Here is a 21,382-nt window from a genome sequence, read left to right on the forward strand (position 1 = left end):
AATTTGATTGTGAATAAAAAGAAAATACTAAGAACAAAAAGTACAATGCTGCAGGCACTGTACAAGATATTTTCCATTATTGGTAAAGTAGAAAAAATATAGGTTTTGGAGTGAACACACATCTGAATTTAAAACCTCATTTTGTACTCTAGCTGCACGGCTTTTGAAGTCAAGTAAAATCTAAGTCCTTGCGCTTAGTTTCCTAGTTCATAAATAGGGGCAAAAATAGTTCCTTTCAAAGTTCTTAAGAGGATTAAAAAATGTGAAATGAAATCATCCTTCCCTTTCCTTCACATTCCACATCCAATCTACCACAACGCAGAATGTGATTATTCCTCACCAATACCACTGCTAACAACTTGGTTTGAGCCACCATTCTCTCTCATGTCAACATCCTAATTTCCTTCCCTGCTCCACCCTCACCCTTTAAAATCCATACAGCAGCCAATGTGATCCTTTTAAGACATTAAATAGATCATAGTATTCCTCTGCTCAAAACCCTCCAGTGGCTCCTCATCACTCCATGGATCTCGCCCTGTTTAGTTCATGCACTTTATTTCCTACTACTTACTCTCTTCTCACTCCATCCTACCACTGCTGCCTGCCTGCTCACTCTTGCCTTTACACTAGTTGTGTTCTCACTTGCTTCATGCCTTTGCTTAAATGTCACTTTCTCAGAAAGGACTATAATTGTTTAATCAATTAAAGGTAATACAGATAATGTAGTACAATGCCTGGATAAAATAGGTATTCAATAAATGATAGTCAAAGCCAAGTGACTTGCCCGAGTCATACACTAACTGGCTGAGATCAGATTCCAAACCAAGAATATAGCTCTAAAACCCAGTGTCTATAAGGTTTATAAGTAAAATCCACCGTCCCTAGCATCTGTAAGGTTGCTTGGCTGACTACTCTGGCCTATACTGATCTCTCTCTCTCTCTTCTCTCAGAGATCCCAATACTTATTAAATGTACCATGTTTGGTCATTTACTCATACATGGCCTTAAAAATATCACTATTGCTTTTCATTATGTATACCCTGACTTTCAAAAAGCCAAAACCTTCCTCATTGCAGAGACTGTTGCATGTAATTTTCCCTTTTAAAATGTCTCAGAGCATTTAAGCAATGCTGAAGCAGTTAATAAATACAAAAATAATAAAATGTGAACTACCCATGTAATACAAACACTAGTTCTTGCTGTCCTCTCACCCAATGTTTAAGGCCGACTAATCAAAACAGCCTCTCTACCTTTTTAAACTAAGACTTACTTTTTTATTAAAAAAAAAGTTTTTTTCCTGTCCTTATTGTAAAATTTGTGGTTGTTGCTTTGAAATTCCTCAAAACCTCTTGACTATAGATGTAAGTAAAATTTTTTTCCTATTTAAGTTCTTTAACAGTTCAAAATATCATGGCTCAAATAAAAGTACTCTGTAAATCACTGCTGAATTTGAACTTGTGACATCTATTAAACGCTTTACATTCTGAAATTATGGTAATACAACACAAACTAAAATTTGGTAATAGGCTAATTCAAAATTGAGTTTGTGGACCAACAGACTGCCAGTAACATTACTTTTGAAATTTCAAGGATAAAATAATTGCAGATATGCTTTATAACATAAAATCTACTCATCTGTTCAACCATGTGTTCAAGTGTACCAGAGACTGTGTTCTGAGAAAGTCTCTACCCGTGGGCATGACGCGTGCCCTTCTTCCATATATATACATATATGTAATGGGCAGCCTCCTAATCAGGATCACATTTTTATTTGGCTTTTTAACTTTCATAAATAGATGTCATCCCTATCTCCAGTTTGGCTACCCATTAAGGCATGTGGGTTTGAACTTATTAAAAAACACTAATTTTTAACAGTTCTCAGAGAACATGATCTAAAACTTGATGACAACACTATTATTTCTAAAGTATGGCTTAAGGGATATGCAATTCATCTCCATCTGTAGATCGGTTGTTCTCAACGGTAGATCTACATCTAGGTAGAATGCAAGGAAAACTTTCTCAAAATACACATGACCTTCTTCCCCACTCCACCATCATCATCCATTGTCTAGAGACTCTGATACACTTCTAAAATGTAAGATCATATTTCTCTTCACTTAACTATGCTTTACCCTGTTTTCCCTTCATTCACTCTTAAAATTCTGTATTTTTTTAAACTGCCCTAAATCCACCATGGAATTAGAGAGAAAATAAATAAAATAAAAATGAAACTTAAATTTTCAAATCTATTAATATGTAGGTTTTAAATGAGATAGTAAATAGGAATGTTTCTTTATCAAGAATATAAAAATATTATACAAATACAGCCATTATCTTATTCTATTTATCCTTTTGACTAGCAAAATAACTTATTTGTAGGTCAAATTGTGCTTAAGAAAAATAATGGAGTCCAATTTTTTTTTGTTAATATAACTATGCCCAGAATCTCTATACAATATTATATTTATCTAGATAAATTAAAAATGAAAAGTAAATTCATTCAGGTCGTGTCTTGCCAGGCCAACATTAAATAACCAATATTATCATTTTACCTCATGATTTTTGAATAGATCAATAGAATTGACCGTTTTGGTATGTGCAGCTACAGACTAAATGCTTCACTAGTGCTCCCTCCCTTAGGGGAGCAGAGAGAGGCTAGGAGGAGGGGAGGAACATCCTAAAAATTCCTTGAAAGTTGAATGGCTTTATATGTAAGTACTTCAATCATGTAAATATTTTTGGACAAGAACTGAATTATATGAACCAAAGAAGAGATGACTCCTTAGTAAGCATTTTTTTCTTTAAAATATTACTGTATTGATTCTATTATCTCTTGATTTTTATTACAAATGATGAGTTAAAAGAGATTAACAGGATATACTAAATCAAATAAGAAAAAAATGAAGACAATACTTCTCACTAAAAAATCTATCTCAATTCTATGATAGATTATTTTTCCTTATACTAATTAAGTTAAATTTCCTCATGTGTGATATAAGGATAAAAAAAAGTAAAAGCATGACTTTTGTTACTTAGGTAAATACATACATTTAGTTCCATGGAGCACGTAGACTACCATACCTATTTATAATTTGAATACAATTATTGATTTTTCACTTATTCACATTCTTAAAATACATACACTTTTAAAATTAACAAATTAATGTTTTCTTACACATTTTCCACTCGAATACGCTGATAGTCAGAAAGTATAGCACCTACTGATATCCCCTCTACTTCTTCTTTTTCCTGAAAATAAAGGAAAAAACCATAACTTTAAAAATAAAGTAACAAATGGCTCCACATCATGCTCTGAAAATTATAAATGAACTGCGTCTCATCTAGAAAACTACCTCAAAGCAGAGTAATTTACTGAAAATATAATCGACATTCAGAAAAAATTTACATATATTTAAATCATTCTCTCAGCTGTGAGAAAAATAATTATGGTTTTACTTAAAATTTAAATAACTAGAGATCCCTTTCCATGGAGAAAGCAAAGACTTAGGCAGCACTTCCAAAATGTTTCACACTTAACGTATTTTTAAAGACTCACTGATGTTCGATGGAAACTTTTGAGAAATTTCTATTTAAGGACAGTATTTTCCCAGATTGAGTAACTTCTTTTAAAAATTAGGCAATGGCCTACATAGATAAGGGAGCACAATAATTTTTACGTAAATCTTAGGAAAAAATGATTGAAATAGGAGTATCCAGAAAGCAGAGATGGTAGAGGCATTGCCTGGATAACAGTATAGCACTGTAGATAAAGAATTCTGTCATGGGAAGGAAGCAATGAATTATTATCAACGTAGTTGCAACTGAGAGCATCCAGCAGTATATCCGGCATGGTCCCAAGGGAATGACAACTATCCTGTCTAGCACACTCATTAATGAGCTGGAGGAGAATGTACATTCAAGTATGATCAAGTTTGCAGATGATACAAAGCCAGACTGGATTAAAAAGAAAAGAAAACAAGATCAATCAAGTACATGAATGGATTATGGACAACTTGGGGATTTGAAAGGACAGGTCCAAGATGAGATTTAATGTAAAGAAGTATAAGATAATACACTTAGGGAAGAATAATACACAATATGGGTGTAAACTAGGGAACTGTTATCTAGAAAACACATGAAGAAAGTGACTAGGGGGTGATTACTAATAACAAACTGAATAGAAATTCTCTGAATAGGTGTAAAAGAAAATCCATCCTAGCCTACGGACGTACAAAAGAAACTACTTTAGAGAGATCACTTCATTATGAATACTCTGCTCTTACCAAACTTGGATATCTAGAAAGAAAAACAAAAGTGTTTCACATAAAACAAAAGTTAATATTTCAAGTCATACTGAAATAACCCTGTGTACCTAAAAGGATGTCATAATAAATAAACAAAAATGTGCAAAAGGAATTTTTCATGTCTTTAAAGTCAAATGAAAATTTGCCCTCCGAAATGTCAGAGAAATACCTGTCCAAATCACCGCAAAATAAAACAATTCTTTTTATCAGATAAGGTTTCAGGAAAAGAGCTATTTCCTTTACTTTCCTATTTCAGCAACTTTGTGAGAACATTTGCTTATAACCTTTCCCTAACCTTCCTAGCCATATTTGTTTTCATAAAAGTCATTGTATTCATTAGAAAAAGTCATAGCATAGAGTTCCTTATTAAATGTAAATACAGTAGAGATTGGAGTTGTTGAATAATGTTATCAAAATTTTAGTTATATCCCTATATCATATAGATGTTTATCTGAAGTTCTGCTATAAAAATAATGAAGTACTAAATATAGACATATAGGAGTGTGTGTATTTCTCCAGAGATCATGGAAAGAAAGACAAGAGCCACTGGTGTTTTCTTCCTTCCCTAAGTCAAATTACTATTTTCTTTTTTTTAGACAAAGTCTCACTCTGCCGCCCAAGCTGTAGTAGAGTGGCACGATCTCGGCTCACTGCAACCTCCACCTCCCAGGTTCAAGAAATTCTTCTGCCTCAGCCTCCCAGGTAGCTGGGACTACAGGCATGTGCCACCATGCCCAGCTAATTTTTGTATTTTTAGTAGAGACGGAGTTTCACTATATTGGCCAGGCTGGTCTCAAACTCCTGACCTGGTGATCCACCCACCTCAGCCTCCCAAAGTGCTGGGATTACAGGTATGAGCCACCGTGCCTGGCCATCAAATTATTATTAAAATAATAATTGGAATTTATTATCCATTTGCCATTCACTAGTGTGCTATGATTTTTATTTAATGCTCACCACAACCCTACAACAATTTCTTCTTTGTATACATGCATTCTTTGGAATACTCTTCTACTCCCATCTATTTTATTTCATGTATTTTTAAATTTTTATTTATTTATTTATTTAGAGACAGAGTCTCACTCTCTCTGCTGCCCAAGCTGGAGTACAGTGGGGTGATCTCAGCTCCAGGGTTCAAGCAATTCTTTTGCCTCAGCTTCCAGTGTAACTGGGACTACAGACGTGTACCACCATGCCAAGCTATCTTTTTCTATTTTTAGTAGAGATGGGGTTTCACTGTGTTGCCCAGGCTGGTCTTGAACTCCTGGACTCAACTGATCCACCCGTCTTGGCCTCCCAAAGTGCTGGGATGATAAGCTTGAGTCACCGCACCTGGCCCCATCTATTTTATTTTTTATTTGATAACACTTAACTAATCAGCACTAAGTAAATTCTGACTATTCTTCAACACTGAGCCTATATATAGATCATTAGTTTTATTTGTTCAATAATTTTTTTGAGGCCTCCTGGGTTCAAGTGATGTTCAATAATTTTTTTGAGGCCTCCTGGGTTCAAGTGATTCTTGTGCCTCAGCCTCTTGAGGAGCTGGGATTACAGGCATGCATTGTGTCAGCAAGCCCAGCTAATTTTTGTATTTTAGTAGAGACAGAGTTTTGCCATGTTGCCCAGGCTGGTCTTGAACTCCTGACCTTAAGGGATCTGCCTGCCTTGGCCTCCTCCCAAAGTGCTGGGATTACAGGTGTGAGGTACCACACTTGGCCCAATAATTGTAATTACTACTGCCTGGTAGAAATCTGGCCCTATTACTTACTAGCTCTGTGATTTTGAATGTTACTCAATTTCTCTGTGTCTGTTTCTTCATCTATAAAGTGAGGAAAAAAATATCAATTCTTATTTTCCAAGGTTATTGTGGAGATTGAATAAAATAATTCATGTAAATAACACAGTATCCAGCACCTAGTAAGCATTCAGCAAGTATTTTCTTCTTTCATTATTATGATCTTTACTATTCCTATTACTTCTATAACTACCTGTGTTATTACTTCTACTATTACTACTACTGACTACTACTACAGTCATCTCTCATTATCAATGGGGGGGCTGTTTCCAGGAATCCCCCTAAAATCAAAATCCACAGACTCTCAAATCCATTATATAAAATAGTGTAGTATTTGCATATAACCAATGCATATCTTTGCATAAACTTTAAATAGTCTCCAGATTATTTATAATACCCCAATACAAGGTAAATGCTATGTAAACAGTTGCCATACTGTTTTTAAAATCTGTGTTTTTATTGTTGTATTCTTATTTTTTATTGGTTTTTCCTCATAATATTTTTTATCCACAGTTGATTGAATCCATGGATGTGAATCCGTGGATACAGCGGGCTGACTGTACTGCTACTACAGTATTAAAAATCTAACTCTTCCATTTTGACGGACAAAGCCCTTCTCTAATGGGCTTTAACACTCTTTCTCATTATGACTCTCAAGACAAGCCTACTAACCCTTGACACTCAACTCTAGATAGAGTTGCAACACAGTTTTCCAGCACAGTGAGACCTGAATAATCCAGGGATAAGAAAGACTTCTGCTGATTCCTTAATCATTCTGAACACAACTACAAACTTCAAACAAAGGGCAAAATAGATATTTAAAAGATAAAGATCTACCACATAGTCAATCTACGCCTTAGAAAAGACATAGCTAGGTTCAGGCCCTGATCCCTGACCCATATCATTTGGGAGAAAAAGTCAGTAAATAAACAATAGCAATGGAAGTGTCAGCAGAGAAAAAAAGAGAATGGCTACTAACATAAAGGATATACTGAGACAGCATAAAGACAGCCAAATGAATCACCTTGTGTCATAGCTGAAATAAAACCAAGTATGCTACAGGAAATTAGTAATATAGACTCTGGGACCCTATCCCTACAAATTTTTTAAACCAACTCAACTGAGTTATAATCATGTACAATCAACTGCATACAGTTAAAATGCATAATTCAATAATTTTGGATTGAAACCAGTGAAACTGGTACCATAATCAAGACAGACATCATTTCAGTTATTCCCAAACAGCTCATTGTGCCCTTTGCAGCCCAACTCTCCCTTCAAACCTGGAGAGAGACAAGGAGAGAACCTAAAGAATGGGACCAACGTTTCTACCTTAAATTACTATTAACTGAGAAAGAAAATATATACATGTTTTAAAAGAAAATACTCCATTTATTCAGTTTTGCATATGTTGTATTCAATCTGTTTGCTAGGTATCTTTGTGTGGCTCATACTGTCATAACAAAATACCATGTAGACTGGGTTGCTTAAACAACAGAAATTTACTTTCTCACAGTTTTGGAGGCTGGAAGTCTAAGCTCAAGATGCCAGCATGAATTTTCTGGGACTCTCTTAAGGCCTCTCTTCCTGCCTTGTAGATGGTCGACATCTTGCTGTGTCTTCACATGGTTCCAGGGGTGGCAGGAAGAAAGTGCAAACTCCTTTCTGGTGTCTTTTCTTACAAGGATACTAATTCTATCATGAGGGCCTCACTTTCATCACCTCATCTAAACCTAATTATCTCCCAAAGGAGATCCAAATACCTTCCAAATACAATCACATGTGAGGTTAGGGCTTCAATATATGAATTTGGGGTGGAGGGCATAATGAGTTTATAGCACTATCCAAATAGATAAGACTATTAGGTACACTGAAGAAAACTCTGGTGCTCAAGAGAGCATAGGAATATATGTGGGTGTTGTCAGCATATACCTGAAGCCACGGGAGCAAACAAGAACCTCAACGATAGGATATAGGGTGAGAAGAGGGCTGAGTGGAAGACCCTGGGGATACACCAACATGTAAGGAGAGGCAGGAGAAGGAAAACCCAGTGAAGACGTTGGAAAAGAGTGGTCATAATGACAGAAGATACACTCAGGATAAAGTAACGGTGTGTGCACAAATACACAGAAAATGTTGATGAAAAGGCAAGGACAAAGTAACAATATTACCGAGTACCCAGTATGGACTAAGATTTATGTTAGGTACTGTGTATATCTTATTTCAGTTATTCCTCATAAGAATCTAAAATACTATGAAACTGATTTTATATGTGAAAAAACCAAGGTGATTAACCCACTCAAGTTAACAAAGCTGAAAATAAACAAATAAAACACCAAGCCTTTAAATTAAGGACTGTCTACCAACCACAGCTGTGCTCTTTCTTACTGACATAGTACCATATGCCATAGAAACTTCAACAAAACCATTCTATTTTACCATTAGGGGGTTGATTATGACCATTTAGGAGAAAGCTGCAGTCATGATTAACAGAAAAAAGAATAAACATTTGAAGGAAAGACACATACACTGCCAGTTCTTCAAAGAATGAATTTCAGATCCTCAGAGAAAAAAAGTATAATCAGTGAATGAATATCTATTACTAAATTTAATAGAATTTGGAGATTTTAATTCATATTAAATTACATTCTTATCATCAAGATAACCAAAAGCTAATCAAGTAGTAGAGACCAAAGGGGAAGAAAATAGAAATTAAAGATAATAACGTTAGTAACTGAGATGTCAGAAACAAAGACTGGACCCTAAATAGGCTGGCACATTGCTAAACCACAGGGGCTCTCTGACACAAGTGAAACTATTCAGCTTAGGCCATTATCACTATAAGTGATGATATATAAGTTCAACTCAGGAAATAAAGTCAGCAATAGCATCACTGAGTATTAGAAACAGCAGCGCATAATGTCATTAAACATTTATATTAGTTACTGCTCTCAACAATGTTCTGAGGTAGATTATCATTATCTTCCTCACTTTGTAAATATGGGACATCGACAGATTCTTACAAACTCAACTATGACCACATTAGAAAAGCAGGCATCACAGGCCCATTTGTTGCTTAGAATACTTTTCCTCCCCCATCTTTGTCAATGTGAATCACACCTGCAAGATTGCTGGGAAGCTAGTCCAGCAGCTGTCTGACCTATGTCGACAATTTTAACAATAGAGAGGGCACTTCCTAAAGCAAACAGATACTCACAAACTGGTTAAAAAAAAATAGGTTAATTACTAGAACTATTTCCACACCTATCTGTAGGCAAAAGAACAGTTATTCCAAGAATTTATTCAGAAAAAGCCAATAAATGTATCAATACAATGTTTAAGAATCCAAGAGCTGAATCTAGATGATCAACCATGGTTCTCAGAATACATTTATTTTTATTGATTGATTGATTGATTGATTGAGATGGAGTCTCGCTCTGTCGCCCAGGCTGGAATGCAGTGGCACGATCTTGGCTCACTGAAAGCTCCGCCTCCCGGGTTTAAGCAATTCTCCTGCCTCAGCCTTCGAATAGCTAGGACTACAGGCACATGCCACCATGCCCGACTAATTTTTTTGTATTTTTAGTAGAGACGGGGTTTCACCATGCTGGCCTCAAACTCCAGACCTCGTGATCTGCCTGCCTCAAACTCCCAAAGTGCTGGGATTACAGGCATGAGCTACTGCGCCCAGCCAGAATACATTTTTGTTAATGTACAAAGAAAAGCCACAGCAATCTTCAAGTTCCTGCACTGAGACTGGGAAGCACTATGTAGTAAACAGTTGATTTTTGCAACTGGGAGTGCACGGGAGTGTGCGTGCACGTGCACAGACATGCTGTACATGTATATAAGTCAAGTGCAGTCTTAGATCTTTTAAATAAAATGAAAGAAATTCTTAGTTGTGATCTTTTTTTTTTCTTTTTTTTAAGGAAAGGAAGACCAAGTCTTCTTTTGGAAGTATACATGGCACACTACTAATAGTGATGATACCCTGGAGAGTGGGAATGGGTGGAGAATGAGGGAAAGGGGTCTGGACTTCCACTTTTTACTTTATATACTCTTGTATTTCTTAAACATTTTTTTAAACCAAGAATATGTAAAAGGAAGCTTTAAAAAATTTATGTTGAAAAAAGAAAAATAGGGTAATATTCTTCAAAGAACCACTTATTCTCTTCTATAGAGAAGGAAAGCTATATTTTCCCCCTAACATTTCAGTATTTGGATATCCTAGGTAAAACACTTTTGAATTCTGATTTAGGCTGCAGATTCAACAAAGCTCTTGATCCGGCACATATATCCATCCCACACAGACATCCTTCCATACTGCTCCTCATTTTAGGAAATGGCACAACATATATATTGTTATTCAGACCAAAAACTTTAGATTCACTCATGATTTCTCTTTTCTTTATGACATGCACCCTATCAATCAGTAGTTCTGTTAGCTTCACCTTCCAAAAATATCCAGATTCCAACCACTTTTCATCACCTCCACTACTACCACTCTAGTCCTAATGACCACCACCCCTTAATTTGACTATTACCATAGCTTCCTAACCGGCCTCCCTAAGTCCACTCTTCCTCCCTACAGTCTATCTCCACAAACAGAGATCTTTCTAAACACAAGCCACGGCATGAAGCTTCCCCAATTCAAAATCCTTCAGTGACTTCCCATTCTACTTAAGAGTAAAATCCAAGCTCCTTGCAGATAGCCTTAAAGGTATTATATGCCTGGACCCTGCCAACCCCTCTGACATCACCACCAACTACTGCACTCCCGAGTATACTCCACGGATCCACACTGCAGTCCTTACTGCTCCTCAAACACCTATGTTTGTTTCCATCTCAGGGTCTCTGGGCTTACCTTTCCCAGTGCCTATAAAACACCTTCCCTAGAATTTATGTGGCTTGTTCCCTCACTTCTTTCAGGTCTCTGTGAAAGTATCTCAGAGAGGACTTCTCTTTCTAAAATATCTCTCCTATCCTTTAACCATCACTTTCTATGTCCTTGCCCTGGCTTTATTTTCTTCACGGTACTACCTAAAATTGTATCATATTTTTAAAAATTAAATATTTATGTTTAAAATGTCTGTCTCAGCTCCATGATGGTACTTGGTCCTGTTTCCACTGTAATCTCAGCTCTAGAAAAGTACCTGGTACAATATTAAATAAATATTTATAACTGAATGATGTTGACTACATAAAACTACAGTATTTCTGTACTTAAACAATCACCTAAAACAAAGGCAATAAATAGAAATAAAATTACCATTTGGTAATACACATAACAAAGGGTATCTTTGTCTTTCAAATCAATATGGGATGAATTAACACACCAGTAGTAAAAATGAGGAAAGTATATATATATATATATTTTTTTTTCTTTTTTAAAATTTTTATTATACTTTAAGTTCTAGGGTACATGTGCACAACCAGCAGGTGTTACATATGTATACCTGTGCCATGTTGGTTTGCTGCACCCATTAACTCATCATTTACATTAGGTATTTCTCCTAATGCTATCCCTCCCACTTCCCTCCACCCCACCGCAGGCCCAGGTATGTGATGTTCCCCTTCCTGTGCCCAAGTGATCTCATTGTTCAATTCCCACCTATGAGTGAGAACATGCGGTGTTTGGTTTTCTGTTCTTGCAATAGTTTGCTAAGAATGATGACATGAACTCATCCTTTTTTATGGCTGCATAGTGTTCCATGGTGTATATGTGCCACATTTTCTTAATCCAGTCTGTCACTGATGGACATTTGGGTTGGTTCCAAGTCCTTGCTATTGTGAACAGTGCCGCAATAAACATATGTGTGCATATGTCTTTATAGCAGCATGATTTATAATCCTTTGGGTATATACCCAGTAATGGGATGGCTGGGTCAAATGGTATTTCTAGTTCTAGATCCTTGAGGAATTGCCACACTGTCTTCCACAATGGTCGAACTACAGTCCCACCAACAGTATAAAAGCATTCCTATTTCTGCACATCCTCTTCAGCACCTGTTGTTTCTTGACTTTTTAATGATCGCCATTCTAACTGGTGTGAGATGGTATCTCATTGTAATTCTAATAGGCAATTTTTAAGAGAATAAATACAAATAACTAATTTCAACCTTTTAAAAAAACAAAAAAAATAAGCTAAAAGTAGATACTTTTTGTCAAACAGATATATACGTGTGTATGTGTGTGTGTGTGTGTGTGTGTAAAATCTGATGAACACTCAGATTAAAAGTTGATGAGTATATGGGGAATTGCGTGATCTCATATGCCACCAATGGGGCTGTTATTAGTGCATCCTTTCTGAAAAACTATTTTGTAGTATGTATCATGAACCTTCATGATGTTTATTCTCATAGTCCCAGAAATTTCAAATTTATATCCAGAAATGCAGTCTATAAAAATAACTGAAAATGTGCACAAGTTTATATATAAAAATATTTATCATATTTGTATTCTACATGTAAGTGAAACAAAAATTAGAAAATCCTAAAATCCTAAACACAACAAACTGTGGTACATTTGGAAGAGGGAAAACAAAGCAGTTATTAAAAGACATATTTTCAAAGGACATGTAATACAAGGAACTATTAATGATATAAGGCTAAGTGAAGCAAATGTACATAAAATACATACTAAAATATGTATTTTTTGAAATAGCCCTAAGTGTAGAAAGCGGATCAGAAATAGACCAAAGTGTAATAATTCTTATTTTTGAGTAGTATTTCATTTTTGCTATTTTATTTCCAACTTCATATTTTAAGTATTTTTACAACCCATGTATTACTTTCTTAATTAGAGTGAAATTATATTAAAAATATACCTATGGATATATATACACATTCATCTCTTATCCCATGTGCTGGTAAGCTGTCAGACACAATCATTCATATATTTATCAAAAAATAATTTTAAAAGTCCCACTTCATGACAGGTCCTATACTAGGAAAGTTAAAACACATTAGAAAACAGCACAGTTGATGTTCTTAAAAAATCAAAATCTAGTGATAAGAAATGCAGAGGAATGGACACATAAAGAAATAAGTCAAATGTCCGGGCGCGGTGGCTCACGCCTATAATCCCAGTACTTTGGGAGGCCAAGGCAGGCCGATCACGAGGTCAGGAGTTCGAGACCATCCTGGCCAACATAGTGAAACCCTGTCTCTACTAAAAATGCAAAAATTAGCTGGGCGTGGTGGCACATGCCTGTAATCCCAGCTACTTGGGAGGCTGAGGCAGAAGACTCGCTTGAACCAGGGAGTCAGAGGTTGCAGTGAGCCGAGATCACGTTACAGTACTCCAGCCTGGCAACAGAGCAATACTCTGTCTCAAAAAAAAAAAAAAAAAAGAAAGAAATAAGTCAAATATGTGACATAAGTCTATATAACTATAACAGACCACAAGGGAGACAATTCTCACCTATAGGATAACATTAGGAAATACTTCTTTTAAAAAAGTTATACTCCAGATACTAAACAGTCAGAAATGTTGATTCTTTGTCCTTCTAGATTATAAGAAAATAGATTCATAACAGATAACAGCTCCTACTGATGTCTTCCGACATCTTCCCTAACACAGCATTTATGTACAACATCTGACAAATATTTTTTTCAAAGAAACAAATCTGGTTCTAAAAAGAACTATAAACAATTTATCTGCCAACAAATCCTCACAATCCTAACTGTTGGTCTCCATTTGGTGGCTGATTGTGTGTTTGAATCTTCTATTAAACAACCAATCAATAAGGGCCTAATATGTCATTAGTTCTATCCTAATCACCAAAATGTAGACTTGTCTATAAGAGTTTATAACCTAGTCCTAAAGATTTGTTAATGACTACTCTCAAAACCAGTGCACTAAAGTGTCAAGAACATACACACATGAGGATGTAAATGGATTTCTACTATAAAATGTACTCAATGTTGTGTTATTCATATGCAAATTTCAGCCATATTACATACAGCTAAAAGGCAACCAATACAGAGTTTGAGATGAGGAAGACATTCAGCCATATGGTCATAGTGACGATTACAAGTTTAGCAGAAGGGATTAAAGGTAGAAATCTAGACACAAATTAGACTGTTGACTCAATATCCACTTGTCTTAATACTGAAATGTTGGCTCACAGAGCCAACGAGGTAAATTGAAAACAAGCTGTCCTTTCTTATAAATGAAAACTAGGCCTACTTATTACAAAGATAAGAAGATAAGCAGCTTGCATTTATCAGGGATATAATTTTCTTTGAAAAATGCCTCAGTTACCGGTTTTATTCTGTTAATGAGTTCCTGCCTGTGGAGAAAAAAAATGATCTTCTGAATTCAAAGTGTTTTTCATCTGAAGGGCATTCTAACATTTTTTAATATGAACCATTCATAAAAGAAGCACACTTGCATTATAGCTCTGAGTGGCAATATTTGGACTTCTGGTAACACGACATTATTAAATAAACATTTGTGAATGCCAACGATGTTCTAGGGCCTGGATAACTAAGTGAGAAATTTATAGGGCAAGTATAGCATTAGATGCTTTTTCCTTAAACTTCAAATTTTTCACTTTGGTAGAATTACACAAGTCTAGGCTAATAAAAATAACAGAAATGAATATTATCTTAAATAAAATAATTCTGAAAGTGAACCTTAGAATTCCAAGTAATATATTCAGGAATCTAAAATATTGCTGGACTAGTTAAAGAAGCTTTTGTTTTTTCTTAAAATCATCAATATGAAAAAATTTCTAAGATGGAATATGATCACCATCTGGAGCTCCCCCATTAAACAGTGAGCTCATGACAGAGTATTGGGTCACTAATTTGTAGTATTATTACCTCCCATTGTGGGCTTTCATTAAATAGGGGAAAAAGTTGTTAAGGCTGAAAATAAAATGACAAAGAAATTGCAGAAGGGCACAATAATTTGCCAGTTATATCTATTTAAAACAATGTGTTATTTTACTTCTAAGTCTCCATCTTAGTTGCAACAGTATGAAGTCATCCCAGATTAAATTCAACCTACATGTGAAACTAAATGGAAGTGTAGCACTACAGTTGTTTATTTTCCTTGAGTTTCTGAAGCAGTCTTTTTGCTAAAAAGATAAAGTGGGGCCAGGCACTGTGGCTCACATCTTTACACCCAGCTACTCTGGAGGCTGTGGTGGTAGGATCACCTGAGCCTGGGAGATTGAGGCTGTACAGTGACCCCGCCACTGGACCTCCAACCTGGGTAACAGAACAAGGTTCTGTCTCAAAAAAAAAAAAAATTAATTAAAAATAGATAAATAAAAGATAAGGTGATATTTTGAGGACTTCTGTGAAATGCCTAAACAACAGCAAGCAACAAAAATAAATAAGGAAAAAATTATATGGTTCAATCCTTTATTCTCCTAACTGTTTATTGGGAGAATACAACAACACATTCAAGAAGTATTCATTTCTAAGCACCTCAGTTTGGTAGTGTTTAATCTGTTCAGAAGCTGCTTTCTGAACTCATATTCTAAGCTGCTTAAGGAAATGTCCTTTGATTTGTTTGAGATAACTTTAAAATGAAACCTATATAAACAGGAGTAAAATATTCTAAAATCTACACAAATCACTACTTCCAAGAAAAAAGTCGTTTATGTAAAATTTCATTTGCAATAATAGGACCATATTGAAATGTATACAGTTATAAGATATTTAACAATGGGCATACATTCTAAGGAATGAGTCATCAGGCTGTTTCATCATGTGAACATCATAGAGTGTATTTATATACATGTCAATGGTGTAGCCTACTACACACCTCAGCTATATGGTACAGCCTATCGCTCCTAGGCTACAAACCTGTACAGCATATTACTACGCTGAATACTGTAGGGAATTGTAACAATGGTAAATATTTGGGTATCTAAACATATCGAACCATAGAAAGAGTACAGTAAAAATACAATTAAAAAGATAAAAATGATACACCTTGAAAGGGCACTTAGCATGGCTGGAGCTTACAGGACTGGAAGCTGTTTTGGGTGAATCAGTGAGTCAATGTTGAGTGAATACGAAGGCCTAGGACATTACTGTACACTACTATCGACTTTATAAATATGGTATGCTTTAGCTGTACTAAATTTATAAAAAAATTTTCTCCTTAAATAATAAATTAACTTTAGCTTACTGTAACTTTTTTACTTTATTGCTAATTAACTTTTTAATCTGTTTAACTTTTTTACTCTTTGTAATAACACTTGGATTAAAACATAAATAAATTGTACAAAATATTTTCTTTATGTCCTTTTTCCGTAAACTTTTTTCTATTTTTAAAACATTTTATTTTTCACTTTTTAAGCTTTTTTGTTAAAAATTAAGACACAAGGCCAGATGTGGTGGCTCACGCCTGTAATCCTAGCACTTTGGGAGGCCAAGGCAGGCAGATCACTTGAGGTCAGGAGTTTGAGACCAGCCTGGCCAACATGGTGAAACCCCCATCTCTACTGAAAATACAAAAATTAGCTGGGTGTGGTGGCACGTGCCTGTAATCCCAGCTACTCAGGAGGCTGAGGCAGGAGAATCGCTTGAACCCAGGAGGGGGAGGTTGCAGTGAGCTGAGATCGCACCACTGCACTCCAGCCTGGGCGACGGAGTGAGACTCCATCTCAAACAAACAAAGAAACAAAAACAAACAAAAAAACTAAGAAACAAGCACATGCATTAGCCTAACAGAGTCAAGGTTATCAGTAACACTGTCTTCCTCCTCCATATAATGTCCCACCAGAAGGTCTTCAGGAGTAATGACTGGCATGGAGCTGTCATTCCTATAACAAGGCCTTCTTGCGGAATACCTCGGAAGGACCAGCCTGAGGCTGTTTTACACTTAATCTTTTTTTATAAGTAGGACTACACTCAAAAATAACAATAAACAGTCAATGCAGCAGATTTGTTTATACCAGTATCACCACAAACACATGAGTAAAATGTGCTGTGTATGACATTAAGATGGCTGTGATGTCAATAGAAGATAGCAGTTTTTTAGTTCCATTATAATCTTATGGAAACAACACCGTATATGTGGTCCTTTGTTAACCAAAACATTGTTAAGTGGCACAGGCTGTCTAAATAAATATCAAATAAATTCCATAGTTCATAAAACTCAATTTTTTGAAGAATACTTCATCGGATACAAGTAAGGCTATTTCTCAAATTTCAATCTGCTTCAACATTCACTCAGCCAAACTGAATTTTCAAGAAACTACCTGCAAAGCATTGTGCTTATCATTTTACGCTATGCATTGTCTCATTTTATAATCCTAACAATCCTTCAAGAGAGCTTTTATTAACTTCATTTTACAGAAGAGAAAGAGGTCAAGAAAAGCTGCATAACTTGCCCCAGATTTCTCAATAATAAATGAGATGTAGAATTAAACACCAGGTGAATATCTGCAGGGAACAATCACTGAGCTGCCTATCCACCCCAAGTGAGTCACAGACCATCCCAGTCTCTGCCTCATAGTTCCTCTTCCATGCTCTTAAGCTAACTGTCTTGCCTGCTCAAAACCTTGGCTCCAATAGTCACATCTCACTCAAAATAAGACAGATCCCCCAGTATCTCTCTATCCTCATCTACCATTCTCCCTTTCATGGTAGGAGCAAGGGAAATCTCTGGGGTGGGGTTCAAGACTAAGGAGCTAAAGCTTGAACACAGTCACGAACAAAGAGACTTAAGGGACCAAATCTGTAACCCCAATGGACAGGATTATCAGAGGTTACGGGGCAGGTAACAGAAAAAGCAAAAGAGGGGGTAAAATACCTGGTAAGGATGGTGGAAACGTTAAGGCTGGTGAAAAGGGGACAATTAGCAAAAGATGAGACTGAAAGTCCAGGTAGAGGCTGGGCGCAGTGGCTCACGCCAGTAATCCCAACACTTTGAGAGGCTGAGGCAGGTGGTCAACAAGTGTTAGGAGTTAAAGACCGGCCTGACCAACATCGTGAAACCCTGTCTCTACTAAAAGTACAAAAATTAGCTGGGCTTGATGGCAGGTGTCTGTAATCCCAGCTACTTGGGAGGCGGAGTCAGGAGAATGGCTTTAACCCAGGAGGTGGAGGTTGCAGTGAGCCAAGAACGCACCATTGCACTCTGGCCTGGGCAACAAGAGCGAAACTCCGCTTAAAAAACAAACAAACAAGCAAGCAAAAACAATAAAAGGCCAGGCACAAACCACAGCACGAACAGCATTATGTACCATACATTGTAGGCCACGGTAAAGAATTTAGATTACATTCTGACAAGGAAGGAAAGGAGGAGTTACTGAGACAAGCATGATAACATAAATATTAGATTTACTTTTCTTATTTATTTTCCTTATTGGTAAAATATATGTAACATAATATTTACAATTTTAACCATTTTTAAGTGTAAAGTTCAGTGGCATTAAGTATATTGACATTGTTGTGTAGCTGAATTTACATTTTTAAAAAGGTTGTACAGGAGTATTGATCAGAAAAGTCTAAAGTTAAAAGCAATACAGGAGTATTGATCAGAAAAGTCTAAAGTTAAAAGCAAGGAATCCTAAAGAGATCTAAGTAAGAAATGATAACAGTCTAAACTGAGGCAGTAGTTATGACAAGAAGAGGGCAGATTCATGATAAGTTTATAAGGAATGAGCAATAGATTCTGGTGGTATATGGCTGAGAAGGAAACCCAGAATGCTCCCAAGTGTTTGGCTTGGTCACTTGATAGAGAGCAATCACACTGATAGGAAATACACAGATCTGGGGAAGATGCTGAGTGCCAATTGGACACTGAATCTTATGTGCCCTTAGGTCATTCAATGAGAGGTATCCAGGAGACAACTGGTTATGGAGTTCAAAAAACAGGTATAATCAAGTAATATAAATGTATATACCAGTGGTAGCTGAAGCCATGTGAAGAGATATGATAAAACAGTGAAAACATACAGACTGAAAGAGGAGGGTGAAGAATGAAGCCCTGAGAAGCTACATTTACAACGTGGGCAGGGAAAGAAGAGTCTTAAAAGAAAACTAGGCCGGGCATAAAACTAGGCTCATGCCTGTAATCCCAGCACTTTGGGAGGCTGAGGAGGGTGCATCACCTGAGGTCAGGAGTTTGAGACCAGCCTGGCCAACATGGCAAAACCCTGTCTGCTAAAAACACAAAAACTAGCCAGGCATGGTGGTGTGCACCTGTAATCCCAGCTTCAGGAGGCTGAGGCAGGAGAATTGCTTGAACCCAGGAGGCTGAGGTTGCAGTGAGCCAAGATCTCACCACTGCACTCCAATCTGGGTGACACAGCAAGACTGTGTCTCAAAAAAATTAAATAAATAAATAACGAAAAAATAAAAAACTAAGAACAGGGGGATAGATGAAAAACTAAAAGAAAGGGCTATCACAGACACCAAAGTCAAAGAGGTTTTAAAGGGCAGAGTCTATAGTGCCAAGTATCACAAAGAGGTGAAGGAATGAAAAAAATGGGGATTAAAAACAAGAATAAAAAATGTTCACTGGATTTGGTTATTACTGACCTTGACAAGACAAGTTTTAATAAATTGATGTTGATGGGAACTGAACTGAAACAGCATAAGAAAAGGGGAGATGAGAAAGAAAATAAATATTTTAAAAAGACTAGTGAAGAGATGGTGAAATTGCTAGAAGAGAATGTGGGATCAAGAAGAAAGGTAACATGTTTGATACTAAGTCAAAAGTAAGTAGCATGACTTATACAGGTTCACAAAACATGTTGGCAGCACCACTATGGAAAGAATTTGATAGGCCATTTCCCAATCCAGTGTTACTTCTGCTAACAAACAGAAACATTATCCAGTTCAAGAATAACAAAGCCATGAGAAAATGCATCTAGCTTCATAGTCTTTAAAAGTATGTAGTGAACTTAGAACAAAACAAAAACTATCTTTAATTATACATACTATTTTTTTTAACTTTTCCCTGAACGTAACTTTATTATTATTATTATTGTTATACTTTAAGTTCTAGGGTACATGTGCACAAGGTTTGTTACATATGTATACATGTGCCATGTTGGCGTACTCACCCATTAACTCGTCATTTACATTAGGTATATCTCCTAATGCTATCCCTCCCCCCTCCCCCCAGCCACGACAGGCCCCGGTGTGTGATGTTCTCCATCCTGTGTCCAAGAAAACTTCTAAAAAACTGTATAACTTTTCTTCAAAAATATCTCCAAAATTAAATTTATCTTAATTACTATAGGAAGTGTAATTTGTGGTCACAAGAATACATAAATTAAAGTGAATTATTAAAAAAAATAGAGAAATAGAAGACCTGAGTTAAAAAGCTCAGCTTTATAACATACACATTAACAAAATCTTGTGCACGTTTCTTAACTCTTATCAACTCAGTTCCCTCATAAAATACAGATAATATCTAATTCATAGGGTTGTGTGAGGCAACTAATGTAACATGTGAAGGTGCTCAATCATAAAGAGTGATAAAAATATTACTTATTTCTCCCTTACCCTTCTGTGCTTCTGCATTTCTCTATTTCTGTCACCAGCATCGCCCAGGCTTAAGATGTAACGTAAGACTCTCTCCACTCTCTCTGGGGGCTTATCTGATGCCAGACAGATGTTGGAACTACAGATTCCCCACATCCAGTCACAAACTACTAAAAATCAAGCACTTTCACTGCAGTGCTCCTAAATCAGATCCCCTCAGCTCTCCCTAGAATAATGTCAACAAAGCTATTACTGCTCTCCCCACTTCTAATTATTTCTCCCTCCAATTTGATACGACTATTAGATTGATCTTCTTAAAATCAATCCCTCCACACCTTCCTACCTACCAAATAAATTTTTCTAATTTACCTTTATCTTCATTAAATCCTTGTCATTACCATCTACTATTTGGCTGAATACACTGATTGCTTACTTTGTTCCTACTCTTTGTTCATCCCTTTGTTCTTAACTCTTCTCCTCATTTGGAATTTTCTATCCATCCTCTACAACCAATTTCCACCTACTGTAATCCTACTCCTTCTTCACAACCCATGAAACCACATTTGATCTTACTGATCAGAAGTAAGCTCTCTCTCATTTAAATCCTTTATATCTCTTACTCTGTACGTTTCTTGATGTACTTTACATATGTTATTTTCTATACGTGTTCTAAGTTCTATTAGATTCTGTTAGCATTCACATAGCATGCAGTGTAATGCCTTATATTCAATTAAAAAAAAAGTGCATGAGAAGAATTCAGTCACTTGTGTGGGAACCACAATAATAAATGTAACGAATGACCATTTATTTTAATTTAT

The 21,382-nt window shown here is 36.1% G+C and overlaps 1 protein-coding gene across 2 annotated transcripts in view; it reads right to left on the reverse strand.

Annotated features, from left to right (window-relative positions):
- Window positions 1–21,382, reverse strand: part of DPH6 (diphthamine biosynthesis 6) — a 338,217-nt gene that overhangs the window by 241,584 nt on the left and 75,251 nt on the right. For both annotated transcript variants that reach the window (XR_007727317.1, XM_050797576.1), the window contains exon 4: window positions 3,176–3,249. Coding sequence is in view for 1 of the 2 variants with exons in the window: in XM_050797576.1 (XP_050653533.1) it covers window positions 3,176–3,249 (74 nt within the window). In the remaining variant the exon portion in view is untranslated. The remainder of the gene's footprint in view (window positions 1–3,175; window positions 3,250–21,382) is intronic.

The sequence above is a fragment of the Macaca thibetana genome, chromosome 7, assembly GCF_024542745.1.
Source record: "Macaca thibetana thibetana isolate TM-01 chromosome 7, ASM2454274v1, whole genome shotgun sequence".
Classification (NCBI taxonomy): Eukaryota; Metazoa; Chordata; class Mammalia; order Primates; family Cercopithecidae; genus Macaca; species Macaca thibetana.